Source organism: Castor canadensis, chromosome 15 (assembly GCF_047511655.1).
Source record: "Castor canadensis chromosome 15, mCasCan1.hap1v2, whole genome shotgun sequence".
Lineage (NCBI taxonomy): Eukaryota > Metazoa > Chordata > Mammalia > Rodentia > Castoridae > Castor > Castor canadensis.
In genome coordinates, this window is record NC_133400.1 from 48,118,145 (window position 1) to 48,138,638 (window position 20,494).

Genomic DNA, 20,494 nt, shown 5'->3' on the forward strand with positions numbered 1-20,494 from the left:
TATATTCTTTTGGGCTATAACCAACTTGTCTTTGACAAAGGAGCTAAAAATATACGATGGAGAAATAGCAGCCTCTTCAACAAAAACTGCTGGGAAAAACTGGTTAGCAGTCTGCAAAAAACTGAAACTAGATCCATGTATATGACCCTATACCAAGATTAACTCAAAATGGATCAAGGATCTTAATATCAGACCACAAACTCTAAAGTTGATACAGGAAAGAGTAGGAAATACTCTGGAATTAGTAGGTATAGATAAGAACTTTCTCAACGAAACCCCAGCAGCACAGCAACTAAGAGATAGCATAGATAAATGGGACCTCATAAAACTAAAAAGCTTCTGTTCATCAAAAGAAATGGTCTCTAAACTGAAGAGAACACCTACAGAGTGGGAGAAAATATTTGCCAACTATACATCAGACAAAGGACTTGATAACCAGAATATGTAGGGAACTTAAAAAACTAAATTCTCCCAAAACTAATGAACCAATAAAGAAATGGGCACGTGTACTAAACAGAACTTTCTCAAAAGAAGAAATTCAAATGGCCAGAAAACACATGAAAAAATGCTCACCATCTCTAGCCATAAAGGAAATGCAAATTAAAACCACACTAAGATTCCACCTCACCCCTGTTAGAATAGCCATCATCAGCAACACCACCAACAACAGGTGTTGGCGAGGATGTGGGGAAAAAGGAACCCTCTTACACTGTTGGTGGGAATGTAAACTAGTACAACCACTCTGGAAAAAAATTTGGAGGCTACTTAAAAAGCTAGACATTGATCTACCATTTGATCCAGCATTACCACTCTTGGGGATATACCCAAAAGACTGTGACACAGGTTACTCCAGAGGCACCTGCACACCCATGTTTATTGCGGCACTATTCACAATAGCCAAGTTATGGAAACAGCCAAGATGCCCCAGCACTGACGAATGGATTAAGAAAATGTGGTATCTATACACAATGGAATTCTATGCAGCCATGAAGAAGAACGAAATGTTATCATTTGCTGGTAAATGGATGGAATTGGAGAACATCATTCTGAGTGAGATTACCTTGGCCCAAAAGACCAAAAATCGTATGTTCTCCCTCATATGTGGACATTAGATCAAGGGCAAACACAACAAGGGGATTGGACTTTGAGCACATGATAAAAGCAAGAGCACACAAGGGAGGGGTGAGGATAGGTAAGACACCTAAAAAATTAGCTAGCATTTGTTGCCCTTAACGCAGAGAAACTAAAGCAGATACTTTAAAGCAACTGAGGCCAATAGGAAAAGGAGACCAGGAACTAGAGAAAAGGCTAGATCAAAAAGAATTAACCTAGAATGTAATACACGCGCATAGGAAATCAATGTGAGTCAATGCCCTGTATAGCTATCCTTATCTCAACCAGCAAAAACCCTTGTTCCTTCCTATTATTGCTTATACTCTCTCTACAACAAAATTAGAAATAAGGGCAAAATAGTTTCTGCTGGGTATTGAGCGGGTGGGGGGAGAGGGAGGGGGCGGAGTGGGTGGTAAGGGAGGGGGTGAGGGCAGGGGGGAGAAATGACCCAAGCCTTGTATGCACATATGAATAATAAAATTAAAATATATATATATATATATATTGTTTTGGGAATGTAAACTAGTGTAACCACTATGGAAATTAATATGGATGCTTTTCAAAAAACTAAAAATAGGGCTGATGGAGTGGCTCAAGTTGTAGCATGCCCTGCCAATGAAGCATGAGGCCCTAAGTTCAAATGCCAGTACTGCAAAATAAACAAACAAAAAAACCCACTAAAAATAGACCTACCTTATTACCCTATTATACTATTCTAGGGCATATATCTGAAGGAGTATAGATCAACATAGAAGAGAGATACTTGCACACCCATGTTTATCACAGCACTATTCACAATAGCCAAGTTATGGAATCAGCGTAGGTGCCCAACAATCAATGAACAGATAAGAAAAATGTGATATATATACACGGTGGATAATTATTCACATAAAAAATTATTCACATAAAAAATGAAACTGTGTTGTTTGCAGGAAAAAAGATGGAACTGGAGATCATCATGTTGAGAGAGATAAGCCAAGCTCAGAAAGAGAAATATTGCATGTTTTCACTCATGTGGAATGTAGACCTAAAATGATGATGATGATCATGGTGATGGAGATGGTGATAATGGAATATGAATATAAATGGGCAACCATATGGGAGGAGTGGGGGGGAGGAAAGGGAGGGTATTGGGGAGTAAAAAGGATGCTGTTTGAAAAAAGGACAGGAGGCAAAGGACTATAATAGAGGACGTGAACTTGTTCAAAGTACACTGTACACATTTATGAAATTATCACAGTAAGATTCCCATTTTACTACTGTATACTAATAACAAAGGAAGCACATAATACTGATACTGATTTTAAAAAATTGTGATATAGTTGGACACCAGTGGCTCACACCTGTAATCCTAGCTACTCAGAAGGCAGAGATCAGGAGGAGGAGGATTGTGGTTTGAAGCCAGCCCAGCCAAATAGTTCCTGAAACCCTATCTTGAAAATACCCAACACAAAAAAGGGCTTGTGGAGTGGCTTAAGCCGTTCCTAGCAAGTGTGAAGCCCTGAGTTCAAAACCATTAAAATTGAGATATAATTAAAACAGTAAAATTCATCACTTTTGTTTTTTTGGTGGTATTCAGTTCTGAACTAAGGACCTCATACTTGCTAGTAGGAGCCACTTCACCAGCCTTCATTGCTTTTAGGTGTAGTTGGATGTATCTTGATATAAATATATAGAATCACATAGCTACCACCATAGTCAAGATGCAAAACATTTCCATCACCTTGAGAGATTCCCTCCAATGCTTTTGAGCATTTACCTCCAGACCCTGACAATCCTGGTTGTATTTCTGTTCTATAGCTTTGTTTCCAGAATGTTACATAAATGAAACTGTATAGATGGTACCCATGTTGTTGCATGTGTCAATAGTTTGTTTCTTCTTTTTTTTTTTTCTTTCCTAGGGACTTTTTTTTTTCATTTTTCTTTTATTATTCATATGTGCATACAAGGCTTGGGTCATTTCTCCCCCCTGCCCCCACCCCCTCCCTTACCACCCACTGCACCCCCTCCCTCTACCCCCCCATCAATACACAGCAGAAACTATTTTGCCCTTATTTCTAATTTTGTTGTAGAGAGAGTATAAGCAATAATAGGAAGGAACAAGGGTTTTTGCTGGTTGAGATAAGGATAGCTATACAGGGCATTGACTCACATTGATTTCCTGTGCATGGGTGTTACCTTCTAGGTTAATTCTTTTTGATCTAGCCTTTTCTCTAGTACCTGTTCCCCTTTTCCTATTGGCCTCAGTTGCTTTTAAGGTATCTGCTTTAGTTTCTCTGCATTAATGGCAACAAATGCTAGCTAATTTTTTAGGTGTCTTACCTATCCTCACCCCTCCCTTGTGTGCTCTCGCTTTTATCATGTGCTCATAGTCCAATCCCCTTGTTGTGTTTGCCCTTGATCTAATGTCCACATATGAGGGAGAACATACGATTTTTGGTCTTTTGGGCCAGGCTAACCTCACTCAGAATGATGTTCTCCAATTCCATCCATTTACCAGCAAATGATAACATTTCGTTCTTCTTCATGGCTGCATAGAATTCCATTGTGTATAGATACTACATTTTCTTAATCCATTCGTCAGTGCTGGGGCATCTTGGCTGTTTCCATAACTTGGCTATTGTGAATAGTGCCGCAATAAACATGGGTGTGCAGGTGCCTCTGGAGTAACCTGTGTCACAGTCTTTTGGGTATATCCCCAAGAGTGGTAATGCTGGATCAAATGGTAGATCAATGTCTAGCTTTTTAAGTAGCCTCCAAATTTTTTTCCAGAGTGGTTGTACTAGTTTACATTCCCACCAACAGTGTAAGAGGGTTCCTTTTTCCCCGCATCCTCGCCAACACCTGTTGTTGGTGGTGTTGCTGATGATGGCTATTCTAACAGGGGTGAGGTGGAATCTTAGTGTGGTTTTAATTTGCATTTCCTTTATGGCTAGAGATGGTGAGCATTTTTTCATGTGTTTTCTGGCCATTTGAATTTCTTCTTTTGAGAAAGTTCTGTTTAGTACACGTGCCCATTTCTTTATTGGTTCATTAGTTTTGGGAGAATTTAGTTTTTTAAGTTCCCTACATATTCTGGTTATCAAGTCCTTTGTCTGATGTATAGTTGGCAAATATTTTCTCCCACTCTGTAGGTGTTCTCTTCAGTTTAGAGACCATTTCTTTTGATGAACAGAAGCTTTTTAGTTTTATGAGGTCCCATTTATCTATGCTATCTCTTAGTTGCTGTGCTGCTGGGGTTTCGTTGAGAAAGTTCTTATCTATACCTACTAATTCCAGAGTATTTCCTACTCTTTCCTGTATCAACTTTAGAGTTTGTGGTCTGATATTAAGATCCTTGATCCATTTTGAGTTAATCTTGGTATAGGGTCATATACATGGATCTAGTTTCAGTTTTTTGCAGACTGCTAACCAGTTTTCCCAGCAGTTTTTGTTGAAGAGGCTGCTATTTCTCCATCATATATTTTTAGCTCCTTTGTCAAAGATAAGTTGCTTATAGATGTGTGGCTTCATATCTGGGTCCTCTATTCTGTTCCACTGGTCTTCATGTCTGTTTTTGTGCCAGTACTATGCTGTTTTTATTGTTATTGCTTTGTAATATAGTTTGAAGTCAGGTATTGTGATACCTCCTGCATTGTTCTTTTGACTGAGTATTGCCTTGGCTATTCGTGGCCTCTTGTGTTTCCATATAAATTTAACAGTAGATTTTTCAATCTCTTTAATGAATGTCATTGGAATTTTGATGGGAATTGCATTAAACATGTAGATTACTTTTGGGAGTATCGACATTTTTACTATGTTGATTCTACCAATCCATGAGCATGGGAGATCTCTCCACTTTCTATAGTCTTCCTCAATCTCTTTCTTCAGAAGTGTATAGTTTTCCTTGTAGAGGTCTTTCACATCTTTTGTTAGGTTTACACCTAGGTATTTGATTTTTTTTGAGGCTATTGTAAATGGAATTGTTTTCATACATTCTTTTTCCGTTTGCTCATTGTTAGTGTATAGAAATGCTAATGATTTTTCTATGTTGATTTTATATCCTGCTACCTTGCTATAGCTATTGATGATGTCTAGAAGCTTCTGAGTAGAGTTTTTTGGGTCTTTAAGGTATAGGATCATGTCGTCTGCAAATAGGGATATTTTGACAGTTTCTTTACCTATTTGTATTCCTTTTATTCCTTCTTCTTGCCTAATTGCTCTGGCTAGGAATTCCAGTACTATGTTGAATAGGAGTGGAGATAGTGGGCATCCTTGTCTGGTTCCTGATTTTAGAGGGAGTTTGTTTCTTCTTATTGTTGAGCTGTGTTTCATTTCATGAGAATTACCACAATTTATCTATTCTTAAGTTGATGAACCTTTAAATTGTTTTTAATTTGGAGTTATTGTGAATAAAATTGCTATAAATAAAAATATATTTTTAAAACCAGATTAAGGCCAGGCATGGTGGCTCACACCTGTAGGACAGATATTCAGGAGGTGGTGATCAGAAGGATCACAGTTCAAAGCTATCATGGGCAAAATGTTAGCAAGACCCCATCTTAACCAAATAGCTGGGCATGGTGTTTAATACCTATCATCCCAGCTACATGGGAAGCATCAATATATAGACTGAGGTGCAGGCTGGCACTGGCAAAAATATGAGACCCTATCTCAAAAATAACTAAAACAAAAAGGACTGGAGTGTAGCTCAAGTGGTAGGGCCTCAGCATAACAAGAATGAAGCCATGAGTTTAACCCCAATACCACCACCAAAAACAAACAAACGAAAAAAAGATTGAGGAAATTAAGATAACCAAGAAGCTAAAAATTCACTTAAGAGCACTAAGCATTCCTCCCATCACCTTCCCTTCTGTCAGATGCTTAGTTTCAATCTTTCCTAGGTGAGTAATTTAGTCTGAAAATAGAAGGTAATTCCTTGGCCAGAAATACCCTAAAATGTTACACTCAGTCTATATGTTTTGAATAATAGTAAAACTCATCTGAGACCCATTTTTCCATGTTAGAGTAATAGCAAAACCAAGAATTTAATGAAATGATTTATGGTTGCTATATGTCCTGACCACATGTCTAGGTAAGGATTCAAGCTGGAATTCCCCAACTCAGAAGGTACAAATCCACCTGGGACCAAGGACTGCGTTTTTTGTTTTTGTTTTTTTTTTTTTATTCCATCTCCTGCATGTCAGGGGATGCTTGTCTTTCTCTTTCTCCCTGCTTTACCCTGTTTTGCTAAATAAATTCTTGCTCTATTCTCACTTTGTTTCCTTTTCTGCAAAACCCTGCAAATGCTTTTCATCATAGATTTCAAGTTCTTGTGATTTACACAGAAATTGGGACGCTGAGACGTGAATTTCCCCCTTTCTTCACAGGGATTCTCCTCATTTCTTTCCTTTCTCTAGCGACAGAACAAGATGTTGGAACTGTTGGAGATGATAGTATTTTGCATTTTGAGAGGGATATGAGCCTTGGTGGGCAGGGATGGAATGCTATGTCTTGGATGTGGATTGTCCCCTAGAAGTTCATGTGCTGGAGCTTGGTCTCTAGTGTAGGCATGCTGAGGTGGTGGTATTATCAGTTCTAGAACACAGGCCTGATGAGGGGTGGGGTGGGGGTCCCAACAAATTAGGTCTGGTCTCTTACTCCAGAAATCAAATGCAAAATAATGGGCAAAAGGCAGGAAAGGGATTTAATTTTCAATATGATCATATTAGGAAGATGGAAATCAAGCATCTCAGGCCATCTTTATTTTGAGGGTCTGACCAGAGCTCTAAGTTTAAATAGGAAAAATTGGAGGGGGGCCAAAAAGCATGCAAAATTAGCATTCTTGGTCAAACTGTGGTCCAGCTGATCATTATCGCAGTTCTGGTTCTGCGACATAACTTTAGAGATGTCCTTATCACTTAACAATCCAGTTCTCATGAGATGACTGCTCCTGCTTGAGGAGGCAGCTTTGGTTTCTGTCATGGGGTATTTCTCCCATCTAGAGGGGCATCTTATCATGGGGGGGGTGATCTGTCTGTGAAGCTTCACTGTTTCTGAAATTCAAGGTCACTGCAGGTTTTCTGGTTTGTTTTGTTTTGGTGGTACTAGGGTTTGAACTCAGGACCTTATACTTGCTACACAGGCGCTGTCCCACTTGAACCACTCCACTAGCCCTGTCTTGTGTTGGGTATTTTTTTTTTCGTTTGTTCATATGTGCATACAATGTTTGGGCCATTTCTCTCCCCACCCCCACCCCCTCCCTCTGCCCCCACCCCCTCCCTCTCCCCCACCCCCTCCCTCTCCCCCCTACCCCTTTGCTTCCAGGCAGAAACTGTTCTTCCCTTATCTCTAATTTTGTTGAAGAGAGAATATAATCAATAATAAGAAAGACAAAGCTTTTTGCTAGTTGAGATAAGGATAGCTATTCAGGGAGATTCCTAGCATTGCTTCCATGTACAAGTGTGTTACATTCTAAGTTGATCCTTCTTGAACTGACCTTTTCTCTAGTTCCTGATCCCCTTCTCCTATTGACCTTTGTTGCTTTAAAGTTTCTGCATTAATTCCTCTGCATTGAGGATATCAAATACTATCACGTTTTTTGGGTTTCTTACCTATCCCCATACCTCCCATGTATGCTCTCGCCTTATGTGACCAAAGTCCAATCCCCTTGTTGTGTTTGCACTTGATCTAATGTCTGCATATGAGGGAGAACATACGATTTTTGGTCTTTTGAGCCAGGCTAACCTCACTCAGAATGATGTTCTTCAATTCCATCCACTTACCAGTGAATGATAATATTTCGTTCTTCTTCATGGCTGCATAAAATTCCATTGTGTATAAATACCACATTTTCTTAATCCATTAGTCAGTAGTGGGGCATCTTGGCTGTTTCCATAACTTGGCTATTATGAATAGTGCTGCAATAAACATGGGTGCGCAAGTGCCTCTGGAGTAACCTGTGTCACACTCCTTTGGGTATATCCCCAGGAGTGGGATTGCTGGATCATATGGCAGATCAATGTTTAGATTTTTAAGTAGCCTCCAAATTTTTTTCGAGGGTGGTTTATACTAATTTGCATTTCCACCAGCAGTGTACAAGGGTTCCTTTTTCTCCAGATCCTTGCCAACACCTGTTGTTGTTGGTGTTTCTAATGATGGCTATTCTAACAAGGGTAAGGTGAAATCTTAGTGTGGTTTTGATTTGCATTTCCTTTATAACTAGAGATGGTGAGCATTTTTTCATGTGTTTTTTGGCCATTTGAATTTCTTCTTTTGAGAAAGTTCTGTTTAGTTCAGTTGCCTATTTCTTTATTGGTTCATTAATTTTGGGAGAGTTTAGTTTTTTGAGTTCCCTATATATTCTTGTTATCAGTCCTTTGATGTATAGCTGGCAAATATTTTCTCCCACTCTGTGGGTGGTCTCTTCAGTTTAGAGACCATTTCTTTTGTTGTGCAGAAGCTTTTTAGTTTTATGAAGTCTCATTTGTCTATACTTTCTCTTAGTTGCTGAGCTGCTGGGGTTCTATTGAGAAAGTCCTTACCTATACCTATTACTTCCAAAGTGTTTCCTACTCTTTCCTGTACCAACTTTAGAGTTTGGGGTCTAATATTAAGGTCCTTGATCCATTTTGAGTTGATACTAGTACAGGATGATAAACATGGATCTAGTTTCAGTTTTTTGCAGACAGCTAACCACTTTTCCCAAAATTTGTTGAAGAGGCTATCTTTTCTCCATCGTATGTTTTTAGTGCCTTTGTCAAAAATAAGGTGGGCATAGTTGTGTAGATTCATATCCGGGTCCTCTATTCTGTTCCACTGTCTTCATGTCTGTTTTTGTGCCAGTACCACACTGTTTTTATTGCTGTTGCTTTGTAATATAGTTTGAAGTCGGGTATTGTGATACCTCCAGCATTGTTCTTTTTGCTGAGTATTGCCTTGGCTATTCGCAGTCTCTTGTGTTTCCAAATGAACTTTAGGGTAGATTTTTCAATCTCTTTGATGAATGTCATTGGGATTTTGATGGGAATTGCATTAAGCATGTAGATTGCTTTTGGTAGTATAGCCATTTTTACTATGTTGATTCTACCAATCCATGAGCATGGGATATCTCTCCACCTTCTGTAGTCTTCCTCAATCTCTTTCTTCAGGGGTTTGTAGTTCTCCTTGTAGAGGTCATTCACATCTTTTGTTAAGTTCACTCCTAGGTATTTAAATTATTTTGAGGCTATTGTAAATGGAATTGTTTTCATATGTTCTTTCTCAGTTATTAGTGTATAGAAAAGCTAATGATTTTTGTAAGTTGATTTTATATCCTACCACCTTGCTGTAGCTGTTGATGGTGTCTAGGAGTTTTTGGGTAGAGGTTTTTTTGGGTCTTTAAGGTATAGGATCATATAATCTGCAAATAGGGATATTTTAACAGTTTCTTTACCTATTTGTATTCCTTATATTTCTTTTTCTTATCTAATTGCTCTGGCTAGGAATTCCAGTACTATGTTGAATAGGAGTGGGGATAGTGGGCATCCTTGTCTCATTCCTGTTTTTAGGGAAAATGGTTTCAGTTTTTCACCGTTAAGTATGATGTTGGCGTAGGTTTGTCATATATAGCTTTTATAATGTTGAGGTACTTTCCTTCTATTCCTATTTTTCTTAAAGCTTTTATCATGAAGTGGTGTTGGATCTTGTCAAAGGCTTTTTCTGCATCTACTGAGATGATCAAGTGGTTTTTGTCTTTGCTTCTATTAATGTGCCGTATTACGTTTGTTGATTTGCATATGTTGAACCACCCATGCATTCCTGGGATGAAGCTGACTTGGTCATGGTGAATGCTTTCTGATGTGTTGTTGAATTCAGTTTGCCATTATTTTATTAAGTATTTTTTGCATCGATGTTCATTAAGGAGATTGGTCTATATTTCTTCTTTTCGGAGGTGTCTTTGTCTGGTTTTGGGATGAGTGTAATACTGGCTTCATAAAATGAGTTAGGCAGTGTTCCTTCCCTTTCTATTTCATGGAACAGTTTAAGGAGGTTTGGTATTAGTTCTTTAAAGGTCTGATAGAATTCAGCAGAGAATCCATCAGTTCCTGGACTTTTCTTTGTGGGAGACTATTGCTGCTTCAATTTCATTTTATGTTATAGATCTATTCAGGTGATTAATGTCCTCTTGGTTCAATTTTGGATGATCATTAAATATCTAGAAATCTGTCCATTTCTTCAAGATTTTCAAATTTATTAGAATATAGGTTCTCAAGGTAGTCTGGTGATTTCCTGGATTTCTGTGGTGTTTGTTGTTATTTCCCCTGTTGCATTTCTGATTTTACTGATTTGGATTTTTTCTCTCCTCATTTTAGTCAGGTTTGCCAGGGGTCTGTCAGTCTTGTTTATTTTTTCAAAGAACTAATGTGTTGGGTATTTTTGAGATAGGGTCTCACCAACTATTTGCCCAGGACTGGCTTTGAACTGTGATTTTCCTGATCTCTACCTCCTGAGTAGCTAAGATTACAGGCATGAGCCACCAGTGGCTAGCTATCAACATGGATAATTTTTTTGGGCAGTAATGGGGTTTGAACTCAGGGCTTCATGCTTGCTAGGCAGGCACTCTACCACTTGAGACACTCCACCAGCCCTGTCACTGCAGGTTTGGGGCAATGACTAGGAGACACAACCACAGGGTATCTGGAACAAAATGTTGTAAAAGCTGACAGTTGATTGTCTCTACAAATCTTGTCAGATACTCCTTAAATGATTAATGTGCCTATGTGCAGAACAGAGCAGGAATCTGACCCAAAATAAAGGAGACTGACACAAAATAAAGATAGAGATGCCAGGCTTTTATCCTGCTTTATTTTTCTTAAGCAAAACAGCTTCTTTATTAATTTTATAAGTCGGGCACCCTGACTCACACCTGTAATCCTAGCTACTCAGGAGGCAGAGATCAGGAGGACTGTGGTTCCAAGTCAGCCCAGGCAAATAGTTCGCAAGACCCTATCTCAAAAAAAAATCACAAAAAAGGGCTGGAGGAGTGACTCAATGGGTAGGCCCTGAGTTCAAGCCCCAGCACCACAGACACAGAAAAATGTTATAGCCCAGCACCAGTGATCCTAGCTACTTGGGAGGCCAAGATGGGAAGATCATGGTTTGAGGCCAGCCAGGGCAAATAGTTCATGAGACCCCATTTCCAAAATAACCAAAGCAAAATGGACTGGAGATGTGGCTCAAGTGGTAAAGTGCCTGCTTTGCAGGCACAAAGCCCTGAGTTCAAAACCCCAGCCCCACCAAAAAATTATATTTGGAATTATATACATTAATAATGTGAGAGGGTAGTTTCATACATGTGTACAGTGTACTTTGAACAAGTTCACCCTCCATTATATATTCCTATTCTCCCCTCTTACTCCCCCCCTTTCCCAGTGTTTGGTGGGTTTCTTTATGCTTTCTTCAAACATACATGTAGCATATTTAAATCCTCATCCCCCTCAGTATCCTTTCCTCTCCCCCTCTCATGGATCACACCCCAGACCATCCCCCTTTCACATTCATGTCCCATTATCTTCATCACCATCACTACCACAACAATCATCATCATTTTAGGTCTAGATTCCATGAACATGTGATACTTGGCTTTTTGAGTTTGATTTGTCTCACTTAACATTATGATCTCCAGTTCCATCAATTTTCATTCCATCTGGTGATGAGACCCATAGGGCAGAGGGAGGGATAGACCTTAAACTAGCAGGTACCCAGCAGCGTTTGGGTCCAGCCGTTGGTTGCATTTCTTTCCTGTTCATGTACAAAAAAAAGGGGAGTTGACAATCAGGGTGTGCTAAGGCTTGAGGACCTAATAACTGCTTTCTTTTTTTAGCTTGTCAAAAGTCACACTTGCATGGGCCTTTCCAACAATGTGGTCAGATTGGTGGTATTTATCAGAAGGGTTGGGCCAGAGGGAAGAGTTGAGGGTATAGCTGTGGCAGTAACCAGAAAGCCCAACAAATCCATGGAGTTGGTGTTTAGGGAATTGTAAGATGTCTTGTATCTAGTCTGGGTCTAAGTGTAGTACATTTTCTGAAATTAGGTAGCTTAAATATCGTACCTTTTTTGTTTGTTTTAGTGTCACAGGGTACCCCTATGTAGCTCAGGCTAGCCTCAAACTCAGTCCTCCTATCTCTGTCTCCCAAGTACTGGAATTATAGGAACACACCACCACACCTGGAGATATATATATATATATATATATTTTTTTTTTAACGGTACTGGGGCTTGAACTCAGGGCCTACACCTTGAGCCAATCCATCAGCCCTTTTTTTGTGAAAGTTTTTTTCAAGATAGGGCCTCACAAACCATTTGCCTGGGTTGGCTTGGAACCGGGATCCTCATGATCTCTGCTTCTTGAGTAGCTAGGATTACAGGCATGAGCCACCTGTGCCTGGCAATATCTTAGTTTTTATGAGCTGTGATTTTTTTCTTAGAAACTTTATGGCTTGGATGTAGAGAAAGGAGAACTCTTACACATTGCAGTAGGGAATGTAAATTTTGTACAGTCATTATGGAAAACAGTATGGAAGTTAATAAAAAAATTGAAAATAGAACGACCATATGATCTGGCTATCCCACTACTGGGTATATATCCAAAGGAAATAAAGTCAGCACACAAAAGTATTGCCTGCATGCCCATGTTTATCGTGGCACTACTCACAATAGCTAAGATATGGAATCAGTCTATGTGCCCATCAGCAAATGAATGGGTTAAGAAAATATGGCATACACACAATGGAATATAATACAGCAAAATGGCGCCACCTAGGAGCCCAACATGGCAAAATTCCTTGAAAGTTATACGGAGAAAGTAGACAATCCTGCCTAGTTCTCCAGAGACTTTAAGAGAGTCTTGCAGCTATTGTGGCAGCACACCAGTAGGGCTCACCCCAGTCCGTGGCTTGCCTAGGCCAGAACCCGAGAAGGAGGTGTGAGAAATACCAGGACCCCTAAATATCAGACTGTTCAGGGAAGGAGGGCCTCTTATTAAGATGGGGATTTATTGGTTCCCTGAAAACAAGCCGAGTTTGCCTCTGGTAGAAACTACTTGCATGCACTCCAACGCATGGTAATCCTCACGTGTACGCTTCTTAGCTCTCACATCATCCCCACTGGCGCTTGGATGCCCTCAAACAACTGAGGTCCACGCTTGGATCCATCAGCCCATAGGCAAAGACGATGTAGGCAGGGTGTGGAGAATCCATAGTTAGCAGGTGGCAGATCTAGGGGTTGGATCTAGTTTTCCAAACCTGGAAAACGGAACCATGGAAATGTTTAGCCTAGACACCTGGATTTTGCAAGCACAAGCGTCCCCGCGCCTTCACCTAGTATGTTCGCTGCGGTGCCCCTCCTACGTTCATTAGGTCACAGTAACGCGTATATATATATATTTTGTTTTGCTTTGTTTTGTTTTGTTTTGGTGGAATTGAGGTTTGAACTCACGGCCTTCTCCTTGTTAGGCTACCACTTGAGCCACTACACCAGCCCGTCTCCGTCCTTTTAAGTCGCAGCGCCTTGCTGGCCTGCGCAACCCCCGCCACCCCCCGTCGGGTCACACCTGCGCGGCGCACCGGTACAGCCCACTCTGGCTTCGCCCGGTCCCTCAGAGGCGTTACCACAGCGCCCACACTCTCCCGCACACCCCCACGCCCCCGCGTTTATGTCTGTGTCACCTAGACCCCTGCTCCCGTACACCCTTCAAGGACATATATGAGCACACAGCCTTCAGGCCTTCGCTCACCTCCTTACGGGCTCATAAAACACCGCTACGCCTAATTCGCCCCGCCCGCCGGGTTACACCTCCGCGACGCCCCTGGGTTCGCTCCGCCCCCGAGTTGTACGACACCGCTGCGCCGGCACCGCCTGCTGTACGTCAGCCCCGCGCGACACTGAACCTGCAAGGACACCGCGGGCAACAGACCGGGAGCCTGCTTGTCACTGACTGGTTTCGGATGTTCTGCGCGCGGTTTTCAACCTGTGTAGTGTTGGTCCTCGGGCCCCTCCGCTGCGATAGTGGCGGCAGCAGGTTGGCGCCTTGTGTGTGAGGGAGCAGGAGTGGGCAGACTGGGGGAGAGAAGGGCTGCACGGTCTGGGCCACCGTCACTCTGGAGTGGAAGGGGAGAGGGCTGCCTGCACCCCCGTCACCGTGGGGACGAGAAGGAAGGAGGCCCAAAGTACTTATTTAGCAGAACCCCCACTTCCCCTGCTCAGTCCTGGGCCTCTGTCTCTGTGGAATCAACTGAGCTAGAGATCCTGGGCATCGGACATTAACAAGCGAAATTTCTATTTTACAGGTAGCAGGATTCTGTTCCCTTCCTTGGTTAGACAGCATCCGCCAAAGGAAACGAGTGCGCCCTCCCACAAAAGCGAGCAGTCAGTATAAAAACCCTTTTTTGGGGGCGATACTGAGGTTTGAACTCAGGTCCTTTTGCATGCTTGTGCCATGTCCCCAGGCCCTTTTGTCTTGGTTATCTTTGAGGTAGGGTCTTGCTTTATGCCCTGCAGACCTGAACCGAGATCCTGCTATTCACAATTCCCATCTAGCTCTAATGACAGGCATGTGCCACTACTCCAGCTTTTATTGGTTGAGATGGGGGGGAGGGAGTCTCATGAACTTTTTTCTCCCAGGCTGGCCTCCAACAGCAATCCTTTGGATTACTCTCTCCTGAGTAGCTAGGATTACAGGCTTGAACAACTAACTGCACTCCAGCCTGAGTGTCAGAAACTCTTAACTTCTATCTCAGAGATCTGCACAGACTACTCTGGAAATTGGGACCATAGGAAAAGCCCTCTTTAAGTAGGTGTGAAAATCCTCACCTCATTGAAGTTTTATGAAAATTAGCAAGGATTGTGGAAAGCAGGGCATGAACTAAATTCAATGGTTTACCCTACAGAGGGCTTTACTGACTCCATAGCCCAGTGGAATGGGCAGCCATGTGCCCTGTCACAAACTGAGTGACTTGGAATCTTTTGACAGCTTTTGGAAAAACCTGCATTGACCACTCTAATCTGAAAAAGCCAGGAGGTTAGTTGGATAGACTGGCAGGTGATGTGGTGATTACATGTAGTCTCTGTATTTGAGGAGTCAACCAGCCATAGATTGGAAATATTACAAACTTTTTTTAAAAATTGATTCTGCTTTGAACATGTTTTTTTCTTGTCATTATTCCCTAAATAATGTAACCATTGTTTATATAGCATTTATATGAAGTATTATAAATGATTTGAAGTATATGGGAGTATATACACAGGTAATAGGCAAGTATTATGCCATTATGTATGAGGGAATTGAGGATCTGCAGATTTTGGTATCTTAGGAGACTCCTAGAATCAATTGCCCATGAATACTGATTGAGGATTTGCTATGCATGTCAGAGATGCACTGAAGTCTATGACTTAGTTCCTTGTCAGGATTTTAGGAGGCCCAATTAGAGGCCTTCTTTTTAAAAAAAAATCTCTTGTTTCTTTGCCTAGCAGGTTGTACAACAGGACAAGTGATTGACTGCTTCCATGTGCCACCAGGACTCTTAAGGAAGAATGATGGCTGTGGGCAACCTCCTTGGGTAAGCATGGACTTCCAGGTTCCTCAGGATTTATGTTGGGTCCATCCCAGGGAACACCCTCTCTTCAGCAGAAAGGGGCTGTTTTAAGTTTGCTGGCTTTGGTCCTCAATGCTGGGAGACTTGTGCCCTCCATTATCCATGTGGCTTCTTCCTTGCTGTGAGGCTAGAACTCTTTGACTGTGACCTGCGGCTCCTCAGAGATCCCTAGCTGTGGATCACCATCTCTGCTAGTGTCTTTGGCCTGCAGGCAGTTCTTCACTATGCTCCAACAATGACTGGCTGGCCTGGCCACATTGGTACTCTCTGGTCCATCACCATCCATTGATCATTGCCTGCATGTTTGTAGCTTGCTGTGGCAGAGCACTGTGAAGGCAGCTTCCTCTGTGCCTCGCCGGCTGCATACATCTTCATGGTGGGCTGATAGTAACAGGGCTTCACTCACTCGTCTGCGCCGCCAGGCTTATGCACGCCTCTACCCAGTGCTGTTGGTCAAGCAGGACGGATCCACCATCCACGTCCGTTACAGAGAGCCACGGCGCATGCTGGCGGTAAGCTTCCTTCACCAGGTGCTTTGCTTAACCTGAGGTCTAGTCATGGTAGTGTGGCTTGTGACCACTGGACTCAGAATGGACTGGACATGTAGCTGTCCAGTTACTAAATCATACTGCAAGATAAATAGGTTATTGGAAAAGAGGAGAGTTTAGACTCAGAACTTGCTCTAAGCATCAAAATCAGATAGGATAAATGAGTGGTGAAAAGGAACAAAAACATTTTCTCTTAATAAAATGAAAGCTTTGAAAGAGAGAGAAAGACCAACAAAATATATAAAAATTAAGCCCAGATAGAAGAGAAGACACCAAGTAAGGGTAAGACCCAGGGCCGTATCTTGGTAGCTTTCCTGATTTGGGGGCTGTGTGGACACACTTCTGCTTCTCCCCACACAGATGCCACTAGACTTGGATGCCCTATCTCCAGAGGAGCGCAGGGCCAGGTTCCGGAAACGTGAGGCTCAGCTTCGACAGAAGAAGGAGAAGGAACCAGAGCTGGTTGATGATTTTGACAATGAGCGTTACAGACAATTTTGGACCAAGACCAAGAAGTAACTGGCTTGAAGCTACCCTAGGAACATTGTGGATGTAGAGCATCTGCTTGTAAACTACATGTTGAAGCCACAACCTGGTGTCAGTGTCTTATGTGTACACCCAGCCCTACAGCTCATCATCTCTGGAAAGTATCAGCTCAGAGCCAACATCTGATGGGGCTCTGGGACTTAGAACAGACCAGAGGGTTAAGGATTGGCTTTAGACACTGCTGCAAGGCTGTGGAGCATATGGTCAGCTGGACAGGAAGCACCAGCAACCCCTCGCTTTACCTTCCCAACCTCAGGAGCATTTAGTTTGCTGCTTTTCAGACCCGACCCAGCAGGGAGTAGGAGCCTACCATTCTAGGAGGCATGGACCTTCTAGGTTACAGCCTGCAGCTGTCTTCCCAACCCCTCTCTTCACAAGTCCTTTCATAACAAGACCACCCCAGGGGGAGACACATCCCCAGTGTAGGGGACCCAGGATGTGGCTAAGCTGGGTGTGTGGAATCCCTAGTTGTCTTCAGAGTATGGGCACTGTACACATTCAAGGCCTGTGAACAGTTATCTGGTGCTTTGTGTTCCTGGTGTTAGTATAAAATTCAGCTGTCTCGCTCTAGACACAGAGTGCACACAACAATGGAAGACATACCAAAGGAAAGCTTGTGATCACCTTGGGTTATCTCAGTCTTGTCCTGTTCCTCATGCCTGTCCTGAGTTACCTCAGGTCCTAGTCATTGTGAAGAGTGGTCACTCCTGAAGCCTGCTTAGGCCAGAAGCTTCAGAGGTATCTTGGACTCTTTCCCTACATCTACCTAGCCCCATACCCACTCTGTCCTTGGCCACACCCAACATGCATTCTGTAGTCAGACATTGCTGCCCCATCTTCACCTTTGTTCCAAGCATCTTCTGGCCTGACCAACCATGGGGCCCCCAGAGTTGCTACCCTGTGCCCTTAGACCTTGGAGGCAGCCAGGTGGCTCTTGCATTGTCACTGTGGCCTATATAGCTGCCCCTTGTCTGCTGCTTTCTCCCTTGCGCAGCTCCTTCTGGAACATTCATGCCACACACCTGTCCCTAGGATGTCTCTGTTCCCATAGGACCACTTGTGTTCTCACAAGCCCATGGCTTATCCCAAAGTCATGTTGCCTAATAGGCATTCAGTAGGTATTCATTGTCAGCGGATGAACAAAAGGTGAGGTCGAACTGGATTATCAGAAAGTACCACAGACTGGATAATTTGTAAACAAGAGAAATATATTTCTCACGGTTTTGGATGCTGGGCATCCATTTTGCCTTGCAGAACCTGTAGCTAGAGTTGCTCCAAAAGTGGTGATGGAGAATATCCACAAAGGAGTGGTCCAAATTTTCCCAAGTTTAGTGGGGCTGGTTGGGATCACTAAGAAGTACAGAGCATTTTTAGAACTTTCTTACAGAGGGCTGAAGCTTATCTTTGTGGTGGACAAACAAAGGGGGTCATGTTCTACCTAGGCATGTGTCCAACCATTGGCTTAGGGTATGGAGTTTATGTGAGAGTTGGAGGAATTTCGTTCAGAGCCAGGGTCAGTTTCACTGTTTTGGGCAGTAACCTCAACACCTTTTTCAGTGCCTGGAAATGTTCAAGGCCCAACCTTGGCCTCAAGCCTGCCAGGAAGAAGATATGTATAGCTCTCAGGTCACAGAACAGCAAGTTATGTGTCCAATCAGGACACATAACGTGTGTGGTGGGGGGGGTCACCCTGGAGGGCCTTAAGACACCCAAAATCAGAATGCCAGCATTGTTGGGTTCTGGTGAGGACTGTGTTCTTGGTTGTAGGTAGTCAATCTACAATCTCATTGTGTTTTCAGGTGGCAGACAGGGTAAGAGAATTCTCTGGGGTCCCTTTCATATGGGTAGTAGTTCCATTCATGAAGTGCTACCTCATAACTTCATCACATTCCAAAGTCCTCATTTTCAAGTACTGTCACCTTGGGGAGGGCTTTACCATATGAATTTGGAGGTGGGGAGGCAAGCACATTCAGTCTCATGCAGGCAGCTGAAGCTGATGGGTGTAACTGAGGCAGGCTAGAATACCCCAGTACTGCCAAAAAAAAACCCTAAAAACCAAAAACCAGTGTACCAAATAATCTTTTAAGAAAGTACATATTCCTTTTCCCAGCACACCTCCCCTCCTCCATTAGTTATATAGTGAGAAAAAATTCCTTTGACCTTGCTCAGATAAGTAATGCCTGATGCAGCAATGCTTTGGTCAGGATGCCCAGAAAAGTTACAAGAAATAGATAGCCAGGCCACAAGACCTTTTAGCTAGTAAGATCACCCTGGACCCAATGTTTCCATGCTTGGATAATGTCAAAACCTTGCAACAGCAAAATGATTGAAAGTTATGAGGTGTGTAACACAAAAACCCCACTTATCTGGAGGAAACTACTTTAGCTGATATCCCCAAAGGAAGAGCCACAAGTTGCATCTGTATTCCCCTGCACTCCAAGCTCCTGGAGTGTGTTTCCCTCTTTCCCTGCTGTTTCTCATTGCATTGTCATACTTGCCTAATGAAACCTTTGCCCACCTTCTACTTTGTAAATTGTCTTGAAGTTCTTTTCACCAACAATTCAAGAGCCCTCAAACTGGGAATAAGGAAGTAAGATGAAAACCTCTCCTCAAATGAAAATCTTGACCCCTCTCCAGTGACACAACCATCCCTGATCTGTGAGTTCCTTGAAAGTGTTTGGGCCGCTGCTTTTTTAGCCAAATGCTTTATTGGATAATATAGAGAAATTGAATGAATCATTATGTTAGAAATGTCTTTAAGATATTGGGGTATCACCAGAGAGAGAGGACACAACTCAGAAGTCAACAGGCAAGGCAAAATTTACTTCCACAGAAGGGTGCACCACAGACAAATAGCAAGCACACTGGGCAGGAAGTCCACTCAAGTTTTATCTTTAATGTAATGCTGCCCCTCCCTTGAATTAGGCAGGTTTTGGGTTCGCAGTCTAAGTGGTTGGCTAATTGGAAAGTGGACATTGGGAGGCTGCTTTGAAGACAATGAAGTTTAAAAGTTCAAGGAAGCAATAACAGTTTTTGATGATCAGTTCTGGAACCAGGGCATCTAGTGGAATTTTGTCTGACTGACGATAACAACCCTTTATTTTTAATAGAAACTTTCAACAGATTAAGCAAAGTCTATGAAGCGAATGTATGGGAAGCAAGTTAGCGAGACTAGCATTTGTAACAGCAGTGGTTACTGATTAAATCCTTTGACAGAAAAGACCCAACCTAAGCCGATTCTCACAATTTCCCCCTTTTATTTTATTTACAGTTCTTTAAAAAAAAAAACAGCTAGCATTAGTAGACTTTTGGTCAAGCTTGACTATCTAGTTGTTCACCCATCCTTATCAGATTGAACATTTTAAGAGGGCCTCTTTAGTCCATCCTGTCCTTGAGTCTTGTCACCTACATTTTATGACTACCATTCATTATTTTGGTGAACCCCCCTGCACACACTCTTTTGTTTTTGTTTATCTTGGGAAAGTTTAGGGTCTATATTTTATGCTTTTAGATGTCTGCCTTTAGGAACGTTTTATGTTGTTTTTCTTATCTAGAATAAAAAAACTGTTGTGTCTCCGCTGTGTCTCTGTGTGCAAAGCTGGTTTTTTTATGTCTTTTTAAATGTTTTGCTTTTAAATATGTCCTTTTATTTCTTTAAAATAAAGTTACTTTTGT

At 42.1% G+C, this 20,494-nt stretch overlaps 1 protein-coding gene across 11 annotated transcripts; it reads left to right on the forward strand.

The window, feature by feature from the left end:
• Positions 1-13,987: 13,987 nt before the first annotated feature.
• Mrpl55 (mitochondrial ribosomal protein L55) lies at positions 13,988-16,864 on the forward strand. 11 transcript variants are annotated; one of them, XM_020185329.2, is made up of 7 exons: positions 13,988-14,152; positions 14,421-14,499; positions 14,755-14,923; positions 15,021-15,151; positions 15,604-15,689; positions 16,036-16,237; positions 16,634-16,864. In XM_020185329.2, the coding sequence occupies exons 5-7, from the start codon at positions 15,664-15,666 to the stop codon at positions 16,790-16,792; spliced, it is 387 nt and encodes a 128-aa protein (XP_020040918.1). In that variant the 5' UTR covers positions 13,988-14,152; positions 14,421-14,499; positions 14,755-14,923; positions 15,021-15,151; positions 15,604-15,663; the 3' UTR covers positions 16,793-16,864. The 11 variants fall into 11 exon arrangements, with proteins under 11 accessions (XP_020040918.1, XP_020040922.1, XP_020040921.1 ...); XM_020185333.2 differs by lacking the exon at positions 15,021-15,151 and having other exon boundaries at positions 14,755-14,927; XM_020185332.2 differs by lacking the exon at positions 15,021-15,151 and having other exon boundaries at positions 15,601-15,689.
• The last annotated feature ends 3,630 nt before the right edge of the window (positions 16,865-20,494 follow it).

Bases quoted from the DNA above. Each gene is read 5' to 3' on its own strand.
- Mrpl55 (XM_020185333.2), top strand. From the start codon at position 15,664: ATGATGGCTGTGGGCAACCTCCTTGG. The intron at 15,690-16,035 runs GTAAGCATGGAC...GCATGTTTGTAG, and splicing joins GCTGTGGGCAACCTCCTTGG to CTTGCTGTGGCAGAGCACTG. The intron at 16,238-16,633 runs GTAAGCTTCCTT...CTCCCCACACAG, and splicing joins AGCCACGGCGCATGCTGGCG to ATGCCACTAGACTTGGATGC.